The sequence below is a fragment of the Meriones unguiculatus genome, chromosome 1 (assembly GCF_030254825.1).
Source record: "Meriones unguiculatus strain TT.TT164.6M chromosome 1, Bangor_MerUng_6.1, whole genome shotgun sequence".
Lineage (NCBI taxonomy): Eukaryota > Metazoa > Chordata > Mammalia > Rodentia > Muridae > Meriones > Meriones unguiculatus.
In genome coordinates this window covers 135,328,083-135,349,134 of record NC_083349.1, presented here as the reverse complement: position 1 = coordinate 135,349,134, position 21,052 = coordinate 135,328,083, and the positions used below count along the sequence as shown (strand labels likewise).

The window sequence follows — 21,052 nt, the reverse complement described above, 5'->3', positions numbered from 1 at the left end:
ATATATGCACCTGTACAGCTCAGGCTAAAATCTAGTCTTCGTTTTTTACTATCCTTTTTCTTTTTTCTTTTTCTTTTTTTTTTTTTTTTGTTATAGCTTCTATTATGAAATGGGTTATTTCTCCATCCGCTAGGAATATAATTGAAATGATACAGGAGAGACAGAATTCTCTTGCAGTCAGGCATGTTTCCAAATTTAATTATTTTTGGAGAAAATTTGAGAAGGCAGCAGAGCAAAGAAAAGCATCCGTTTGAAATAAGAAAATTACATTGTGCTACGCTTGACAATTAGATCATTTACCAAAACTGTAATAGCCAACTCATTCTTTGCAGAGCTAACGGTCTACTACCTATACAAGCTGTGCTACTGACAAATGTTTCCAGGAGTGTCCTTTGCCTGAGTTATGTGATCATGTCGAGGAATTTCTTGAAGCTATGTACAAATACCATAACAATGTCTGCTCTGATCAGAAGGCTTTACCTTCAAATTTATATGACACTTGGCTTACAAGCATGGTTCCCTATCTCGTCAGCTATCCCTAAGTAAATCTGTCTTGCCACAGTCTTGGCAAATGATCTATGTAGTTAGCAAAGGGCGAAGATCAGTGGCAAGAACTTGCTCTGTTCCTTCGTTTTGGTCCCTTCTGCTCTCACGTTTGTTCTGGTCCGTTCTTATTTAATGTGAGTTTCTTGTGTAGCCAGGAGTGTCAGACTAGCACAAAATAATAATAATAATAATAATAATAATAATAACAACAGCAGCAAATAAAACTTAAACACCACCTCACCTTCCAAAATACAAAACAACTTTGTTGAGGAGGGAGTAAGCAGCTTTAGCTAAAAACAAACAAACAAACAAACAAACAAAGCATGTTCATCTTTTCCCCTGTGGCTTTTTGTATTACAAGTTCATGCAGCAGAGCAAACATGCTAAACTTTCACATCAAAAATATTTAACTTATCCAGGTGTTATGGTGCACGTCTGTAATCCAGCACTCAGGGAGGCAGAGGCAAGTGGATCTCTGTGAGTTGGAGGCCAGCCTGGTCTACACAGTAGTCCAGGGCAGCCAAGGCTACACAAAGAAATCTTGTCTCGAAAAACAAAACAACAACAACAGCAAAAAAAAACCACTTCACTCACTTAATTATCATTTTAATAATTATTTATTGATATACTGTATTGCAAGACTCAGAGGCAGACTATGTTAAAGATTAGAGACACAAGATAAACCAAGTAAGCATGGCCCATTGCTTCTCAAAGCCCATGGTGTGCTGAAAGACATACAAAAGAAAAATTAAAGTTTAGTTAAACATGACAAATTACCATGTAGAAAATATAGAGAAAGAGAACATTTAAAGGCAAGTGGTCCCCTAGCCACATCCAGAGTTAGATACAATTCACTGTATCATGGGTATAATTCAACTGAAGCTTTTTCTCAAGAAAATACTTACGGATAAAAGCAAGTCTGATGTCAGTATAAGAATTGTCAATAAAAGGATGGATTCTATCCTGTAGAAATGCAGTTTCCTATTTTTAGTGAGTCTGGAGCAGAACTGAAAGTGATACAAAAATGTAACTAGAATAAAACAGTCACCCTGGGATTCTACCTTCCTGGGTCTACACTTCAAAATGTTTGTAATTAGTAAGGCCAAAAAACCAACTATACTCCACTGTCATAGTGGGAATCAAGCAGCTAATGTAGGTCTATACAAAAAAAGAGAAGAAATTATGTTATAATAAAAGTTGATTTGTGTTAAAAACAAGGAAATCATGAAATTTGCAGGCAAATGGTGGGACCTAGAAATGATCATCCTGAGTGAGGTATCCCAGAGGGAGAAAGACACACACAGTACACACGCATAGTACTCACTTAAAGTGGGTACTATACCTATAAGATATGATAAACATACTGAAATCTGTACACTTAAAGAGGATAAACAAGAAAGAGGACCCTGGGTAAGATGATCAATCTCACTTAGAAAGATAAATGGGATGGACATTGGATGTAGGAGAAAACAAGTAACAGGACAGGAGCCTACCACAGAGGGCTTCTGAAAAACTCTACCTAGCAGTGTACCAAAGCAGATGCTGAGACTCATAACCAAAACTTCGGCGAGTACAGGGAATCATATGAAAGAAGGGGGAGTTAGTATGACCTGGAGAGGAGAGGAACTCCACAAGGACCAAATATATCTGGGCACAGGGGACTTTTGTGAGACTGTATCTCCAACCAATGACAATGTATGGATATAACCTAGAACCTCTGCTCGGTTGTAGCCCATGGTAGTTCAGTATCCAAGTGGGTACCCTAGTAAGGGGAACAGGGATTATTTCTGACATGAACTCAATGGCTGGTTCTTTGGCCTCCCCCACACACACCCGAGGGAGGAACAGCCCTGCTAGGCCACAGGAAGACTTTGCAGCCAGGCCTGAAGATACCTGATAAGCTAGGGTCAGATGAAAGGGGAGGAGGTCCTCCCCTATCAGTGGACTTGGAAAGAGATAGGTAGAAGATGAGGGAGGAAGGGTGAGATTGGGAGGGAATGTGGGAGGGGAATGCAGCTGGGATACAAAGTTTAAAAACTGTAACTAATATTAAAAAAAAAGAAAAAAGAGTAAAATCCATAAAAGTTAAAAAAAAGTTGCTCTGTGGTTTAGTGTGATAATACAATAAATATCTCATTTTTTAATTACTAACTATCATTCATTAAGAAGTTAGAAGTGTGATAGCTATCATGAGTTGTTAAAAGAGAGTCAAGAACCAAAGCAAATTAATTCTTATCACTCACTAGAGCAGGACTTCAGATTTGTCTGCCTGGTTGGTTAGTTAGACATGGTAGACATACTGGTATGAAGGTCTTTGAACATCAGTCTTGCCTTTACTCCTCATGAGCTGGTACTAGAGATTCCACCTCTGTGTCTAGATACATGTATTTATATGAGACCTCAGGAATGAACCCTTTTTAAGACTCCGTGTTCATCAACCAAGACCAGGCAACGGTCTTCTATTGTGATAAAACCATTAAATTCAACTTCGAAGCATCTCAACTTTGACTTGGCAATTTGAATAACAACAAATCTATAGAAATAACAGAATGTATTTCTGTTTGCAGGTCTAGCCCGCTATCTGTTGGCTTAAGAAAACTTTCCACCGGAATTTTATTCTAATTATAAAGATAAACTGCAACTTGGGCAGGTGATAACATATACGCGGAGATTAGCCAGATGAATTTTCGTGGTATTTCATAACTTGAAACATCCTCCAATTTCCCCAGTAACAGAAACATCTATGGAAATTTAAGCTGGAGTCACTCCAGAGCTATTGTGGAACAAAGCTAACTGAACAAAGGAGGTTTCTCCTCTGTCCTGACAGGAAACTTTGTGGAACTTATTCATTGATATAAATTTAACTAAATGGGATGTAGGGAGCTGGCATGGATCGCTCTACTGTGGAACTTCAGAACACAGTCCTGTAATGCACAGAATCAGGAGAAACCATCACCATGCTTTGACTTATATTAGTCCATACAACATACTCTGACAGGACTAGCAACCCTGCCAAATATCCTAGAGCACATAGTGAAGAAAAAAAAAAAAGTTCACAGTTTGCAAGAGAGTAGTTGTCGATTAGCCAGGGAATGCATCTCTGTGGGCCAAACCACAGAGAAATATTCTTATCTAGTGTATATTTATTTTACTATTTGCTATATCATGACTGTGATCCAAGTTTCCCAATCTTCGTGAAATGTTAATATATGAGTTCTGGTTGGGGACTGGAAGTCTCTGTCAGAGCAGTGATTTTAAAAGGCCAGTAAAATTAAAAATCCAAGTTACATTCTGTTATTTTTTTTACATAATGCATTTTTAAAAATTACACTTATATAGATAGTATCAAATAATATTTAAAATACATAATAGTTAATAATAGGAAGGCATTCTTCTTCCTTACATGTATTTTAAATGGAAATATTCTAATTAAATTGTATATCCAACTATTTCTACATGATATATGACATATAATGTATGCTCAAAATATTTTTGAACCTGTAAAAGAAAAATATTAGAAGTGTAAATGCATCATTCTGAGTGAGGTAATACAGACCCCAAAAGACAAATATGTCATTCATTCTTTTATACGAGGATATTAGTTTTAAGCCATTGACAGGCATGCTACAATCCATATAACCACAGACATTAGATATACAGTAAAGGGTTAGGGAGAAGGAGGATCTAAGAAGGAAGGGAAGATAGAAAATATAGTTATGGGGAGACATGGACAGACTAAAACAGGATTAAATGGGGAGGGCGAGAGGAAAGAGTGAGGGTTAAAACTGGAGATACAAAGAAGGGCAGTTAACATGAAAGGCCATTTAAAGAGTTATATGAAAGCTTACTGCTGTTGAAGCTTATATATATATACGTGTATATATATATATATACACGTATATACATGTATGTATATATACATATACATATACGTATATATGTGTATATACGTGTGTATATATATGTGTATATACGTATATGTATATGTATACATATATATACATATATATATACATATTTAGAAAGACATCTAAATGGAGTCATAAAATAATGGAGATAATGGGGGAGACAATGACGCAACTAGACATATTTTGTCACCAAAGGAATCTTCCATTGTCAGGAATATTATTGAGTTCTTGGCCAGAGGAGCCCCATGGAAACACTGCAGACAACTCAAGCTGTTGCCAAGGTTATTATATACTCTCCATAAACTGGTGGTAAGGCCCTATTGCTAAATATAACATTTATGTATCTCATTGAACATGGAGAAGTCAAGGTGGTACCTAATTTGAGCCTTCACCCCTGCTGGCTAGTGTTCATGGAACTAGAAGGTACTCTACAGGCTACCAGAGGAGAAAGGTAACCACCAACATGTCTACAAAGTATCCAGTCTAAAATGGTGACCTGCCTGCATGATAAACTGTTGTAATAGTGGCACAAACATAGTGTAAGTAGCCAAACACTAGCTGATTGAGTTTAAGAACTACTCAATAAGATGGATTTCATGCTTGACACTACTCTAGTGGCCAGAACCTGAGCCTAGAGAGACTTTGCATCTAGGGGAAAACCAAAGACTACTGTACTGCTAAAAGGAACCTAGAAACAGAATTATTCCTAACAACTTTCTGTTTAACCATAGATAAAATAACTTGTTTACCCATCATCACAGATGCTTCCTCTTTCCATAGAGGGGAACTAATGCAGAACCCAAAATTGGATATTGTTCAAAGAGTGAGAGACTGTGGTACACTCAGTATTGAATGGGATGTCTTCATCAAAACTCTTCCCTCCAGCAACTGGTGGGAGGAGATGTAGAGACCACACAACCAAACAGGGTGGGACTCAGAGAACCCCACAGAAGAGAGGGAAGAAGGGTAATAAGAGCCAGGTAGATTGAGAACACCAGGAGGACATGGATATAAGTGGATATTAGCCATATAATATAGGATAAACACACCAAAATCTACAAATCTAAAAAAGCTAAACAACAAGGAGGACCCTAGTGAGGATGCTTAAATCTCATTCAGAAGGAAAAACAGGATAGACACTGGAAGCAGCTGAAGAGAGAGAACAACACAGGAGCCTACCATAGATGTCCTCTGAAAGACTCTACCCAGCAAGGGATCGAAGCAGATGCTGAGTATCACAGCCAAAATTTGGGCAGAGTGCAAAGAATCTTATGGAGGGAGTGGGGTATAGAAGGACATGGAGGGGACAGGAGCTCCACAAGAAGACCAACAAAGACAAAAAATATCTAGGCCTGGGGGCACCTGCAGAGATTAATGCACCAACCAAAGACCATGTATGGAGAGGACCTAGACCCCTTGCTCAGATGTAGCAGGGGCAGCTCTGTCTCCATGTAGGTTCCCTAGTAAGTGTAGCAGGGGCTGTTTTTGACATGAACTACGTTGCTTGCTCTTTGATCACTACCCCATAGTGTGGTGGCCTTGCCAGTCCACAGAGGAAGAGGATACAATCAGTCCTGATGAGACATGATAGACGAGGGTCAGAGAATAGGGAAGGAAGGCTCTCCCTTTCAGTGGACTAGAGTAGGGGGTGGGGGAAGAGGGGAAGAGGGTGGGACAGGGAGGAGACGAGGGAGGAGGGTACAATAAGAATATAAAGTGAATAAATTGTAAAATATAAAATACATATGTATATATGTAATCCAAGGGTAAATAATAGAGGGGAGCCTTCATTGCCCTGATAAAAAAGTGCTTTTCTTACAAAAGGTGAACATATTAAAATGGAGCAAAAATTTTGGTGTGTTTATCCTATATTATTTTATAGACTATATGCTTATCCATGTAGAAATTCTTCAGGAATCCTATTTATTCAGCCAACATAATTAAAAGACAAAACATAGGCTCAAAGAAAATTTTTAGCTAGGGACAGAGCTCACTGTAGAGCAATTCTCAAGCATGCTCATAGTCTTAGCTGCAGTTCAATCACTTCTGGGCAGACCTAATGATCAGGAGTAGCAGACCACCATATAATAAGCTCCACAGGTTTTTGTTTGTTTGTTTTTGTTTTGTTGTGGTATGTGTGTTGTATGTTTTTATTTGAGTACAGTTTGGTGTTTGCTTTATTATTTTGTGGTGTTGTTTTATTGTTTGGTTTGGGATATTTATTTTTAGTTTTTTAGAACTTAAAATTGGTGGCTAGGGAGAGAGAGAATAGCTGAAAGGACTTGGGGGAGGGAAGATATGATTAAAGTATATTTACATTTAAAATTGCCTTAAATAATAAAAGCCAGGCACTGGTGGTACACACACTTAACCCCAACACTTGGAAGCAGAAGCAAGAGAGATCTCTGGGGCAGATATTTGAGGGCAGCCTGGTTTACAGAGTGAGTTCCGGGGCAACCAGGGCTACACAGAGAAGTCCTGTCTCAAACAAACAAACAAACAAACAAATAGAAAAAAAAGAAAGAAAATTAGCATGCATACACAGAGAGAAAAGAGAGAGGTGAGAACACTAAGCTTATAAAGGAATTGTGAATTTGACAACCACTTTAGGAAACAAGTTTGATACCAGCTCCTAGAGTTAAACATAAATTATCCAGAACGCTATATCTCCTTTGCTATTTACTCGAGACAAATGGAAGCACATATCCTTCAAAACATTGTAAATAAGTAATGACTAGCAGCTTTATTTACAGCAAACAAAACCTGGAAACAGCTCCCATGTCCACTGCATGCCTAGTATGCACCACAGTGTGTTTTAGCTGTACAATGAATGTAAGGCAAGGCAGTGTCAACATGCTAAGAACCACAAATATACACAAGACCTCCAAGGCCAGGGCTAAAGGAAAAAAACTGCAAAAGCTGATACACTTGTGAATTCATGCATATGACTGTTGGAAGAAGAGGTTCAAGATTAGGTTTTCTAAGAGAATAAACTGAGGCAAGAGTCAGTCACCAAGTGGCTTGGGGAGAGCACTTTTTCTTTAAATATCGTCTGAAATTAGGAACCACACACTCTTTAGCCTGGCAACCTTATAACATAAGCACTGAAAGTTGGCTTTACAGGCATCAACAACCAACCGTACTCATGAATATTAATTAGATTACTATTTTAGCATGTTAGGGACTGTTCAATGTACACAGCGGAAGTATAATCGTGCAGTAGACAGTTATACTATAAATAAGAATAAGCTAACCAAAACCACGCATTCTAAGATCGGATGAATGTTAGGTCTGTAACATTAAGAGAAATACCTATTCTCAAAAGATCACAAGCTGCACATCTTATTTATAATAAATATTCAAAGACAAGACATGTTTATCTCCTAATATTTTATGTTTATCTTGAGTGTTATAATAAACAATAAGTATAATAATTCAATTCTGTGTTCCTAGATGTTAATTTAAAAGATGCAACTCTAAAGAAAAAGTGAATATGCAGATGAAAACTATTAGTAATAATGGTCTAAGTGTATCTTTCTGCTTCATCATAGGAAAAAGCGTGCACAGAGCCTTAGGAAAAATGAAAAGCAATCCAGAAAAATAATGGACAAAAAAGTAAAACATCAAGTTCTTGTTGAATTAAAAGAAAGATAATCTTTGGACATGATTGTAGATTTTTTTTTCAGCACCACAGAGTTTTTAACAGTGATTCTTGTAGAATTAAGTGAGCCCGGTTCATTCTGCATCGGCTTAACCCTTTCATGAGTACAGCCAGCAGAGTTCTTGCTTTGTATAATTATTATTGATAAAAACTAGACTGTATCCTTAGTTATTTTTTAATTATACCATATCAGAGTCGGAGAGATGGCTCGGTGGTTAATAACACTGTCTGTTCTTCTAGAGGTCCTGAATTCAATTCCCACCAAACACATGGTGGCTCACAAACATCTATACTGGGATTTGATGCCCTCTCCTGGCATGCAGGCATCAATATATAAAACGATATATATTGATCATGTCTGGGACAAATTATGCTTCCAACAAAAACCTCAAATTTTACTGCCCTTTAAAACACACAGCAAAGACACAAATGATAAAGAACAAGAAGGGAAGGAGGATAGAACAGAATTTAGCATCGTCAATATTATCATTTATTATTGAGAAAGTTAGAATATCACATTTGATAATAATAGAACAAAAGAAAATGGGAAATAACAGTCTAATTGATTTTTAAAATTAATGCAACTAGAAAATGGAAAATAAAACAATAATTTTCCAATTTTAAAGAGAAATTGGAACAAATTACCCATGCTAGGAAGTTTAAGCTATAGCCAAGTCAATCAGGTAGGAGTCATCACCTGTTTATGAAAAAAACAAAAACAAAAACACATTGTTATTGTGATACTGTTTGGAGTTTTTTAAAAAGTAGCAAAACAAAAGTTAAAATGGCAAGTGACTGCGTCTTTGGAATATGCATGTGTGCAGAAGGACTTAAAGGTTGCACTTTGTAATAAACCCACTTTAGCAGCTAATATGATGCCCATTTGAAGGAACCGGCTCCTCTAAGTAGTGAAGAGACAGGTCAGCACGGTGACAGCAAAATCGAGCTCCTTAGGCAGAGCTTTCTCTCTTCTGGAGCACCCGATGCCACAGCCACGGTTTGATATTATCCTCACTCCTCTGCCAAGGTACGCCATCCACACCACCACGCAGCAGGAACCTGCCTGCCTTTGCATGTGAAGAAGCTAAACCAACCTCTGTGCTGAAGGAAGGTTTCCCAATGCCTTGTAAAATATTTTATAAGCATCGGTCTAAGTGAGCTGAGTCCTCTGTGTCAGTGGCGGAGAAGGACCACAAAGAGCGACCATGAGCCCTGGAATCATTCAAACTGATTTATAGCCAGAGCCCAATGGAAATGTAGACATCCCTTCGGGCTGTACAGATGGCTGCTCCTGTCTGTGAACAGGTTTGCCCCTAGATCTGAACACACCCCAAGAGAAGCATCAAGGCTCCAGGCTGCGTCTCACTGGGGGAACCTTGCAGGGACAGACAGCTGAGAGAGATCTGGCCCCTCTGCAGGACAAGCCCCATCCTGTCCCTAGTTAACCTTTGTCTCCTTAGATTTCAAAACAGAATAAAAGAAAAGACTTCTGGAAGATAAAACCCTTGGCTTTTCCTGTTTGCATAGGAGCAGCATACACATATAGTTCTAGGGGATTTCTTTTCTGCTGCTCTCCAGATATCAAATAGACTGCATCAGCTTATCAAAAGGCAAAAATACATTCCCTCCATCCTGGAATTAAAGAGGGGACAACAGAGCAGTCTAATCCCATCTTCCTAAAACTGATTGTAATTGTCTCTTCTTTTTCTAGTCAAGAGATTAGTCAAGTGGCTGGTAACCCATGACCAAGGAAACCCTAAATCACATCTTCCAAAACTGGCTTAGCTAACGCCATCTGCTGCAGCGGCAACGAGTACTGAGAGGGTGGTTGACGTTTGGGATAGTTGCTGTCCTTATCTTTCCGATAAGATACTCGAAAGCAGCAGTTTCAGCAGGAAATTACATGGGCGCTCGGTTGAACAGGGGGCAGTGCGCAGTGGTATAGGATGCAGACGAACAGGAGTAGCCTGCCGTTCATAGCAGCCTGCGGGGGGCAGGTGGGCAGTGGACACACGACACTGTCAGGAAGCAGAGAATCTGGAGCATATAACCAACAAGGCCTACCCCATGTGACTCACCACTTCCAACCAGGCTCCACCACCTCCTAAACCAGCTGTGTTGCAAATGTTCAAAAACATCAGTCTGTGGGGGACAATGCACATTGAAACCAATATTGCAGCTTTGATCTCCCTGTATCTTTTCTAAAATGTGTGTGTGTGTGTGTGTGTGTGTGTGTGTGTGTGTGTGTGTGTAATGCATTTTATAAGCACCTTGTGCTGTTATTGAGCCACTGGAATTCCTATGTGTACAATTGTATGTGTGTGCATGTTTTTGTAATCACATGTGATGAGTGCACATGAACATGGGTACATGTTAATGGGGGGGACAAGGTTCTCTGGGCTAATGTGGGATTCTGTTCTTTTCCACCTTATTCATTAAGCCATGGACTCTTAATCAACCCCAGGTCTCATGGATATTGCTAATCTTATTTACTAGCTTACTCTAGAGATCCACTGTCTTTGCTTTCTGCCTGGCATTACAGGCAGCAGGCCACATCTACCAGACTCTCTCAATTTCTGTGGTTCCAGACTCTGACTCTCATCCAAGTGCTTTAGCCCCATAGCCATCTCCTCGCCCCCCCCCCCCCGTTTTCCCTCAGTCCTGTCTTATATCCACCTGCCACCTACGCTTACACCTTGTCTCCATTCTGCGATTTCTTCAGCTTGACCTGATCACAGCTGCAGGATTTCATGCTTTCAAAGCTACGAGGAGAGAGAAAGTATCAGTAAGGAATAACTGGAAATCTCAGAGTAGACCTTATTTACAGGCTTAGAGGGCTTAGACCATCAGAAAGATAGCACTGGAGAATCACCACATATGACAACAGATTTTTTTTCTTTTTTTCTTTTAATTTTTTTTTATTAATTACACTTTATTTACTTTGTATGGCCCCTGTAGTTCCCTCCCTCATCCTCTCCCAATCTCTTCCTTCCTTCCTCTTCCTTCTCCACGCATGCCCCTCCCCAAGTGCAGTGGTAGGGGAGGTCTTCTTTTCCTTCCTTCTGATCCTAGTCTGTTAGTTCTCATCAGGAGTGGCTGCACTGTCTTCCTCTGTGGCCTGGTAAGGCTACTTCCCTCTCAGGGGGAGGTGTTCAAAGAGCAGGCCAATCAGTTCATGTCAGAGACAGTCCCTGACAACAGAATTTTTTTTTTTTTTTAGCATGTGCCATAACCCAACAGTAGCTGGCTTAGGTTGGTGACTTCCGAATTCTCCTTGACTCTCGGGATCTCGCAGGACTTCCCATTCTCCTGCAAGGAGGTTTCGGAAAGTCTGTGTTCACTGGTGTTCCTTCTACAGGCCACATGCCCCCTGGCTCAGACTCCTTCACTGACTGCAGCCGTCTCCAGAAGATGTCAACGGTTCACTCTTTCCAAAGCTTCCTCTTGCTCAAAGGCTCAAAGCGAGACGTCACCAGATCACCAAATAAGAACGGTCACTCCGGTACCCCAAGAACTGCTTCTCCCTCCCCCTGCTTCACTCTCCGTGTAGAGCAGAATGTTTTCTGCTAGAGTCACAACTCGCTCTTTCTTCAGTTTCTTATTTTTACAAAGAAAAAGCTGTTGGCAACAGTACAAGGGGAAAAAAATGCTTATCACGGAAGTGTCAGATAGACCAAAATGCTCAGAAATGCGTAAGTCATTTTTAATGTTTGACTGAATAAATATCAAGATTATGCAAATTGTGTCAACTTGGTATCTGGATAGAACCTTTAATGTGTCATCTTTTCACTGTAAACATGCATTTTCGTATGTTAGTTCTAATATCCAAAATGTTTTGTTGTTTTTGTATTAGACTTTTCGTGTTTCTTTTTCTCAATCAATTTCCTAGCCTCCCTTCTTTCTAGTTTCTAACACCCCACCAGGTTGCTAGCTATTTTCATACAATGATTTTTTTTTTTATTTTTTATTTCTTGACTCACCAAAGATTAACTTGAGAAGGCGGGGTTTCCAAACACACTGCCCCTCCAAAGGCACACACACGTGCACACACACCAGCAACTGGCAATGGTACAGGAGGATCCTCTGCTAACAAGCTCTCAGGCAGCCTGAGCAAAACCTGGGGAGCGCAGCAGGTTCCTCTCAGGAGGCGAGAGAGACCCAGGGCTGTACCGGGAGCCCCTGACCTGCTTCCTCGGCTGTGGCCTGTCCAGCAGGGATCCCACCTGCCTCTGCTCACAGGGCAGCTCTTTTCCCGTGGAGCTGTCCTCTGGTTATTTGAGACATTCTCCAGCAAACTTGTCCTGAGTCCGAGAAGACATTACAAGCGTAGGTATTTTGGAAGATGGATCTGCCTGAATGATTTCTTGCCTGGACTTGGCTGGAACTTTTTTCCATCTCCTTTCAAATTTTTTTTTTCTAGCGGAGATTTTACGAGTATTGAATTTTAGATGTGTCTGGTAGCTGAGACCAAGTCATAGACAAAAGATCTCTAAGACTGAAATATAAATAGAGAAGAGTTCGGGATGACATCATTCTGTATGCACACCAGAAGTGACCACAAATAACCTACAATAACCTTTAAAATTAGTTTTTTCCTGACTTCATAAAACAATATTTTATTTGGCAGGCATGTGTTGGCAAGCTCTTCCAAAGCTCTGTTTGTTTTCTGTATCCAGGAAGACACAGCCACTGTTGTCACATAGGTTGCCTTCTCTGTGGTTTTGCCATTTTCTACTTCTTTATGAGTGGCTGTTGCAGAACAGTTTTCTTTGGAACATCTATTAAGAGTAACAAGGACATGAATGAAAAACTGTCCTTATAAATGTATAGCATGGATTTCTTCTTTCCTATGTGATGCTGAGCAAGTTCAAGGGAAAGAAGTGGAAAGACCCAGAGGGATGTGGCTGCTTTATTTTGAGGTTATATAATAGCAAGACACTGGATGCAGACCGCTGAAGGAAATCAGTGGTCCTCTGATATGTGAACCAAATCCCAAGTTATAAAAAGAATGAAGGATCGTAACATAGCATTTTTAACATACACAGTTATTCTGAACAAATTCAAAAGTATCAAGGGAGAAAAGTATCAATTCAAAGTTATCTCATAAGTTAGACAATCTTTTTAACTTTAACAATGTTTCCATTATAAAATAGAAATTGGTATGGTTTTCTAAATGTTAGCATACTATAAAATCCTTTCTGAATCTATTTAAGTTCACATCATTCAGTTTTTCAAAACCTTCCACCATTTCCTCTAAGGAAAAAAAAAAGACAAAAAGCATAAAATGTTTCAAAATAAAATTTTAAAAGCATCAACAACTTCCCAAATAAACAACACTTCTAGAATAAGTCATGATATTTCATTTACTTCTTTTGTTTTTTTTTTTAATAATCTTATGAAGGCAAAAGAGGAAGGCTCCAATAATTAACCTTGCGCTGTTGACCTAACCAAAATTAACTGGCTATACAACAATTTAGTTGTCCATATAAAAACAGGAAGAGAGATTTCCCCAAGTAACCCTTATTCTCCATGAGAAAAACAGCTGGTGCTCTCTCTGTGTGTAAGCCTGTGGGGCACGGATGAAAGGATGTATATTTCTGATATCCTTCCTTGTAAATGGGTGGTTTTTTATTTTTAAGTGGAAGTATGCCAACACTCAGTTCCTGAGAGGCAGGGGCCCAAGAAAGTCTGGTCTGAATATTTAAAATTATATCTTTATAAAACAGGGTCTGTGAAAATGAACTAGGTTTCCTTACCAGCGTTACATGAATAATCACTGCAAAATAATAATGAAAACCCATACCTGTCTCTCCTTGGGAAGGAGGAAAAGATTAATAAGAAACACTGCCTTCCAACAACAAAAAGCAAAGTTCAAGTACCAGACTTCTTTTGTGTCCCTGTTTTCCATGCTACACTTCCCACAGCACACTGCTGGGATTTTTTATTTTTTATTTTCGCTACGCATGCTCACACATCTGTTGCACATGTGTGATCAACCGACGAGGTTTTGAGCCAAATGTCCTGTTAAATGGACAGAGTGGGCAGAGCATTCCTTTGAGAGTTAGACTCTGCCTCTGGTGGCTTGCCGCCAAATGCAATGGTGTAATAAAGAAAAGAAATCTGCTCATTTGAATTGCATTGAAGTGAACTGTGTCCTCTCCTAAAATACCATATGGTAATGATCCCTGGAGGTACGGTGCATAACACCTAGGTCTGGCAGGCTCCAGTGAAAAGCTGTAAACGTCCCAGTGTAGCTGGGCTGTGAAAGGCAAGATAGCTGACAAGAAGCATGCAGGGGGAAACAAGAATCCTATCTGATATCCTTCAATCAACTTGAAATGAAAGAAAGTGGACTGAACAAAGAAATGCTAGCAAGTTGCCTTGGAGAAATCCTCCTTCTCCCATTAAAACGCAGTTCTTGGATCTCACCTCCTGTAAAATGAAACCGTATGGAAAGAAAGCTGTTTCACCTGAGCAGTAGCCAGAGTTTCTTTGGAGCAAATTATCTCAATAAGACTCAAGTGTGCGTCTGCAAAGCAAAATGCAGTCTTCATAATCAAGCCTCCACTAGAGCTGAGTGCAGACGGACCCAGTAACTGGAGAAGTTGGGAGTTCACCTCCGCTCTGGCTAGCACTCTCAGTGAACCTCATCTGAAGGAGGTAGTAGCTGGTGACCTGTGCACTATGCTATGAGGTCTCTAAGGAATGAACACACACACACGTCACGCACAAGCACACACGTGCACGCACACACACACAAACCAGAATTTTATAGCACTGAGAAATTCAGTAACAGTAAAGAATTAGGAGAGTTGGAAATCTCTGTGATGCCAAATATAAAGCAGTAAGGCTAGTCTAGCATAGAGACTGACAGTGTGGGCCTGACCTACAACAAACCCCAATATTCGTAAGTAATCGTAACATCATTTCTATCGAAGTGAGTCTGATCCTTTGTTTAATCTTTCTTGTAAAGGCTTCCAGCAATTTAGTGCAAAATCAAAATACATCACAGAGAAATAAAATGAGGAATTACATCCAGATGAAGTTATTCTTGCTCGTATTTTTTCTGTTGAACAATTGAATTGTAATGGTCCTATGTCTGTTAATGAAGTACAGCAATTCCTAAAACTATTTTTTCTCAACTCTCTCTTTTGAAGTCTAGACAATTAAAGTCCAGTTATAAGTTATATATATATAAATTAAAAATATATGTAAGTAATTATTCTTAACTTTCGTGAAAACTGATGTTTCAATTTTGATGTCAAATGTGCCTTGGTGTTGATTTATTTAACTTCTTTTTGGTGATTTTGAGGAAGCTTTCTAATGATTACCTATCAAACAAAGACATTATATAACAGAGAAAGAGTGACAGACACACATTAGGAATTTCTATTCACTTAGTTAATTGACTCATTTAGTCTTAACCATAAGTCAGCAAATGTGATCACGCTCTTACTCTAAGGCTATAAATGAGGGAATGGAGATGTGTGGGAAATGCCCTGAGAGGGAATCCCTTCTCCTTCACCTGGAGGCTGCATTTCTGAACATCCCTTTGCTTTGGCTTCTGAAATTCAGACTCTAGAACTAATATTTCAAACTTACTTTTCTTGAGTCCCAAGCTCATCACAGAGGAAAACCTTATTAACCTCAATGATTTCATAGTCTTTTATTTAAAAACGTAATTGCATGACTATTATTTTTCATGTATGAAGAATATGATTGACATGTTAACCTGTTATCTATGCCCTGTCACTAGTAAGATTACATTCTGTGACTGTTTTTCCCACTGTGGAGCGGCTCTTTAAGGTCACTACACAACCTTTTTCATTTTTTTTTTTAAGCAAATGCACTTAGCCTAAAGAGAAGCCTATCTGTTTGTTTGGGTTTTTTTTTTTTTTTTTAATGCACAATGAATAAGATTTTTGGTTAACATATATTGAAAGTATTCAATTTTAACTTTAAGTCTTTGTTTCTGTAAAGTCCCTTTCTGTAGTTGGAATGAGTTATTTTTGATTGTGGATCTCAAGAACACTGAGATCCAAATAAACAAAACTAGATAGATAGATAGATAGATAGATAGATAGATAGATAGATAGAGGCTGTTGGAAGTGGGAACCAGGAATCTGCCACTTCTACTAATGTTCTTGCTCCAGGCTGATTTTCATAATATCAACACAGATGTTTCATTTTTTCATTAACTATGCGAGCTTCAAATTTGATCCTCAAATGCCAAATAAATGACAGCTGCTCTCCGTTGTTGATAAAGCAGACACTGAGTTCTGAGGCAACAGTGCAAGTCATATGTTACATTTCAGCAAAATTGTGAGAGCTTCGTGACGGGCTGATCAGCATCCTCAGAGAGCAGAATACTGGTGCAGAGATTATATTTACAAGGTCACTGAAAGTACCCACAGATTGGGACCAGCCCAGTCTATATTCCACAACAACCCCCAAAACATATGTAATGAGTATTTTACAGCCTCTTGCAAAACCAATGCATTCGTTTATCACCTTCACCCCAGCTCTCATTAAGACTCTCTGTGTTACCTGGTTCCCAGAAAAATCCCAGTCCAGGTTCATAGCTGATATTGGGCAGAAAAGACCAGAGATCCTGAACACACATTTATGTTTTATACTTAGGAAGTGTGTATCTATGAAATCCATTGCATAGTCATGTCTGAGTTACCCTGAAAATAATGGATTTACTTTTAGATGAGAACAAACTGAAAATAAACAACTTCTGTAATTCCACAAGTTGATTATTTTTTTTAAAAAAAAAATCTTTTTTTTTTCTGGCCATTTTAAGGATGCTACTAACTTCCTGGATGGAAAATCCAGGTTTCGCTGTTTTCTTAATCACGGAGAATTCGCATAAATACGCCTGACTCGCTCTGCAGAACGAGCCTCTGTCCTGCTGGGCTGTGACAGCCCTGTCACAGTTGCTAGATAAATGTCAGTGAAAGTCAGTCCCTGCCGATAGACACCACCAGGATCTGAAGAAATGGCATAAGCTCCTGATCCGACGGGTAGCAGATGAATTCATGAGAATTCTCACCTGAAAACTCTTATTTGTCGAGAATCTCTCCACTCCTCCTCCATCCCCGGCCCCTGCCCAGTGCTCCTCTCTGCGTCCCTTGTGCCCTCTCACAGACACACTGGGCTGGGGGTCAGGGGAGCAAATGTGGATAAACTCAGGACCTTGCACACCACTTCAGACAAATGTCTCAGGAATGTGCTAACCAGTCAAGGCACATTTTCCTTGGGGAGCATACAATGGACCAAGTGTGCAAAGCCTCTCACACAAACAGTGACCTGAGGATTCTTCCTCTCCATGCCTTCCCAAGTCCATTTGCTTCCTAATCTGCCAAATTAAATGCCAAATCAGGAGCAACGGCCTACAGTTAGCCTTTCAATTAAAACGTTCGGTTCAAAGTTGACTCCAGAGTGAGTAATTGCTTTTGAAAACCACAAGCAGCAGGCAGCTGCAAGATTGTTACAACAGTTTATTTAACCTCAAAACATATGATCAATTTTATTATCTCAGCGAAAGGGAGATATCCTGGAGAGTGGTGTTTTCCATATTCTACATGCTGGAGAAAGGGCTGAAATTCTTTGACGCCATAAATATCCTTTTGCCATCACCTTGCTGAGAAAACAAACTCAAATTACACTTTCTTCATTCAGAACTCAACAGAGACTAAGAACTTTGCGATATTCCACATTCGGCAGGGGCAAAAGTGTGGGGAGGAGTTGAGGACCTCTGCAAAATTGCAAGGTTTAGAAATGTCCAAACATCAGGCTGTGATATTTGGGGTTTGTGTTAATCCAAAAGAGAGAGACTTACGGGGAGCTGCCAAGCTTTGCAAAGCAAAGAGAATTCTACTTCCAGAATCCTGCCTCTGACTCTGCTGACCTGATTCAAAAATCTCTTCTACAGCCACATGAAGGAAGATGGAAACCTGGTGTAACTTAAGTGAAATAAAGGCCCTTGAAACTACTGCCTCCACTTTTCCTGTTCATTGTGTTCCACCCCGACATCTTCCTCACCGGGGAGGCTTTAGGTTAAGCTTTCTTAGGAAGTCTTGAACCCTTACTAGATTTCAACACCAATTCCTACATTCATTAGTAGGATGATTTTCAGCAGGTTGTTTAACTTCTCTTTGATCCCCTTTCCACATCTACAACCTCAGAGTATTTTTTTTTCAGTTTAAGTGATCTTGTGAGATGCACTCAGACAGTGCCCGGAGCACAGGAAGTGTGTTGACACATCTTCTCGGAAAGCTGTAGTTCCCCTGTGGTGCCTCAGCCAGTCTTGGCCAGTCAATGGTTAGACTGTCTTTCAGGCTGAATTCTCCAGGTTTTGAAGCTGTGAGGATACCTCCCACTGCCTGGAAGGGTGCTCCGAACAGCTGGGCAGTTCTTCCGCCTTTAACGTGAGGTTATGATATAGAAAGCTTAATGCACTTTTCAGTTTTCCCGAATTCTAGCTCGGAATAGCGTCCCAATGGACACATGGTGTAAGTAACCATATCTATAGTTCCTAACACACCAATAATCAACAAATGACAGAGGCCTATATGCTGGGTACTAACTCCAGCTCCAAGAATCCCATGTGACAGCTGCTCATTGCATGTTTTCTGCCTTCTTTAATGGCCTTAAAGGAAAAAGAAAGGAAGAGAGAGAGAGAAAGAAAGAAAGAAGGAAAGAAAAAACGAAGGAAGAAAAAAAGGAAGAAAGGAGCACTTCCACAAACAAGAAAGTGTAGAAATTGCTCTCAGGAAAAAAACAAAACAAAACACTAATTCCTACAAGCACAAAGATATTAAGAACACCAGCTACATGCATTTCTGTTTCGTTTATTGTTGTCTTTTGTGTTTATTCCCCAATCACACTCACTTTCCTCTCTAGAATCATACTAATGTATTAATAGCCTTGAGTTTCTGTGACTTCTTTTATATGTAGTGCTGTTTATGTTTTTCAGTGTATTAGTATTTAAACTAATAACCACTCTGTGTGCCCATTACACTGTGGCTCAACCACTCAGTGCTGGCCTTCAATCAACGACAAAACTGACACTCTGTAAGAGCTGAGCTCACATCTGCTCCATGTGCTCTGGACCCAGGAGTGGTTTGGAGAGCCACTGAGGGGAGTTTGCTTGTTCTTCCCATCTTAACGGTGACTGTTTTCTACCAGAACCGTCCAGTCAAAAGATGTTCTTTCACTTTCTAGTAAATTTGCATTCAGACAAATAGCATTTTACATTTTGAAATCTAATTGTTGGCAACTAACATATTTGGTTGATAAAAAATAAACATCTTTCAGAGACCCTGAGCAACATGAAACACAGACCCCTAAAAACATGTGTAGAAATAGGCAAGCCAGGTGTGATTTCAGTATCTACAAGATTTTGTTCGTGAAAATGTAGGAAATGCATCCGATTCCAAAGTTATTTACTTCTGTTTCAGCACTAAAAGGACTGTTTAATAAACAAATGCTGGAAATGATCGAAATGCCCGGAATAGAAGGGGGGAGCTGATAAATAAGGGGTTCGCAGAGCTATCAGCAGTGAAGGAAGTCTGGACACTGATGCAAAGGCATCCTAAAGGTGTGCTGCCATTTGAAAAAGGCAAATCTCTTTCTTTCTTATGTGATTCTACATTTGTTTAGACAAATTGAAGGAATGCACATGCGTAATAACTCTCGTACGGTTAGGAAGCCCCTGCTGCAAAGACCCCTAAAGAATCAACCTGCAAAGGGACAGCACAGCCAAAATAATGGATATTTTCATTTTTGTTCATCCTCTTCGCATGTGTTTCGGCTGTTTACAGTCAGTATGTAATAGCCTCACACTAAGTTTTTCCAAGTAGAAACAAAATAAAAAATAAAAATGGATCATCAGGCCTTTGAGGTGAGTTGGATTCAGTTCTGTTCACAGGTGGGGAAGTCGAATACGATCCAGAGAGAAGAAGGTGGGGGTGAGAGATGAGGAAAAAGTGGATCACAGAGCATCCATGCTCCGAGTCAGTAAACAGGAATGTAAGCTCAAGGGAGCGGCCTCTAAGCCGCATGGTTTGCGGTGTGTGTGCTGCCTGTCCGTTTGTGTTGCAGAGGAAAGTAAAAGGGTTGTTTTCTAAATAAAATAAACCATTTTGAGTGAACTTGGAGAACGCAACGCAAAATTTGTTTATAGCTGCAGAGGTAACTAGGAAGAAATTTGTTTCAAATGCCTCTGAGTTGTTAAAAGGTTAAGAAATTTATATTTTCTTTATTGAGAGTAAGTTTGATATAATCACATATCACAATAATCACCCTTTCCCTATATAAGAATTAGTTAAGCTATAAGAATTCGTGAAACTAAAAACGTAAATGATTTTACCATTAAAAAGCTAATATCTCTAACAAGGTTATTTATTGTGTTTTAACATTACATTATTTTTCATTTTCCAAATAAGCAAATATTAAAAATTTCAATACAAAGCAACACTTGTAGAGTTTATAACAGGATTTGGACATTTTTAATTTTTTATCTCTGGAAACCAGGAAAAACATATGAAATTGTAATACAAATATGAAAAACAGTTTAAAATTGAGCCAATCATCCTAGAACTAGGGATTTTTAACCACTGAAAAACAAATGCCTGTTTTCATTCTTCTGAGGTGGTGGCAGATAATTTTAGTTTTGAAAGTTAAACACATGGCTTTACTTGAGTAGGGTCCAAACATCTGCCTAGTGGATGGAGTCCTTTACCTTAAATGCCTGGGCAAGATGTAACTAACAGGTAAATACCACAGTTGCATCCAGAACAAACAAAACAGAGGAAGAGACCTCAGGAAATGCCGTGAAGCCCACGCTCTGCAAAGGGTGTTGTGCTGTTAAGTACAAGTCATTCATCTGGATTCCATTTCTCCAGTAGCGGCTTGACTTTCTGAACATTCA

The 21,052-nt window shown here is 39.4% G+C and overlaps 1 protein-coding gene across 1 annotated transcript in view; it reads right to left on the bottom strand.

Annotated features, from left to right (window-relative positions):
- Positions 1-10,781: 10,781 nt before the first annotated feature.
- The window catches only part of Crppa (CDP-L-ribitol pyrophosphorylase A), a 310,932-nt gene continuing 300,661 nt past the window's right edge, over positions 10,782-21,052 (bottom strand). The window contains exon 10 of the mRNA XM_060367216.1: positions 10,782-12,893. Within this exon, the coding sequence (XP_060223199.1) occupies positions 12,855-12,893 (39 nt within the window). The 3' untranslated portion in view covers positions 10,782-12,854. The remainder of the gene's footprint in view (positions 12,894-21,052) is intronic.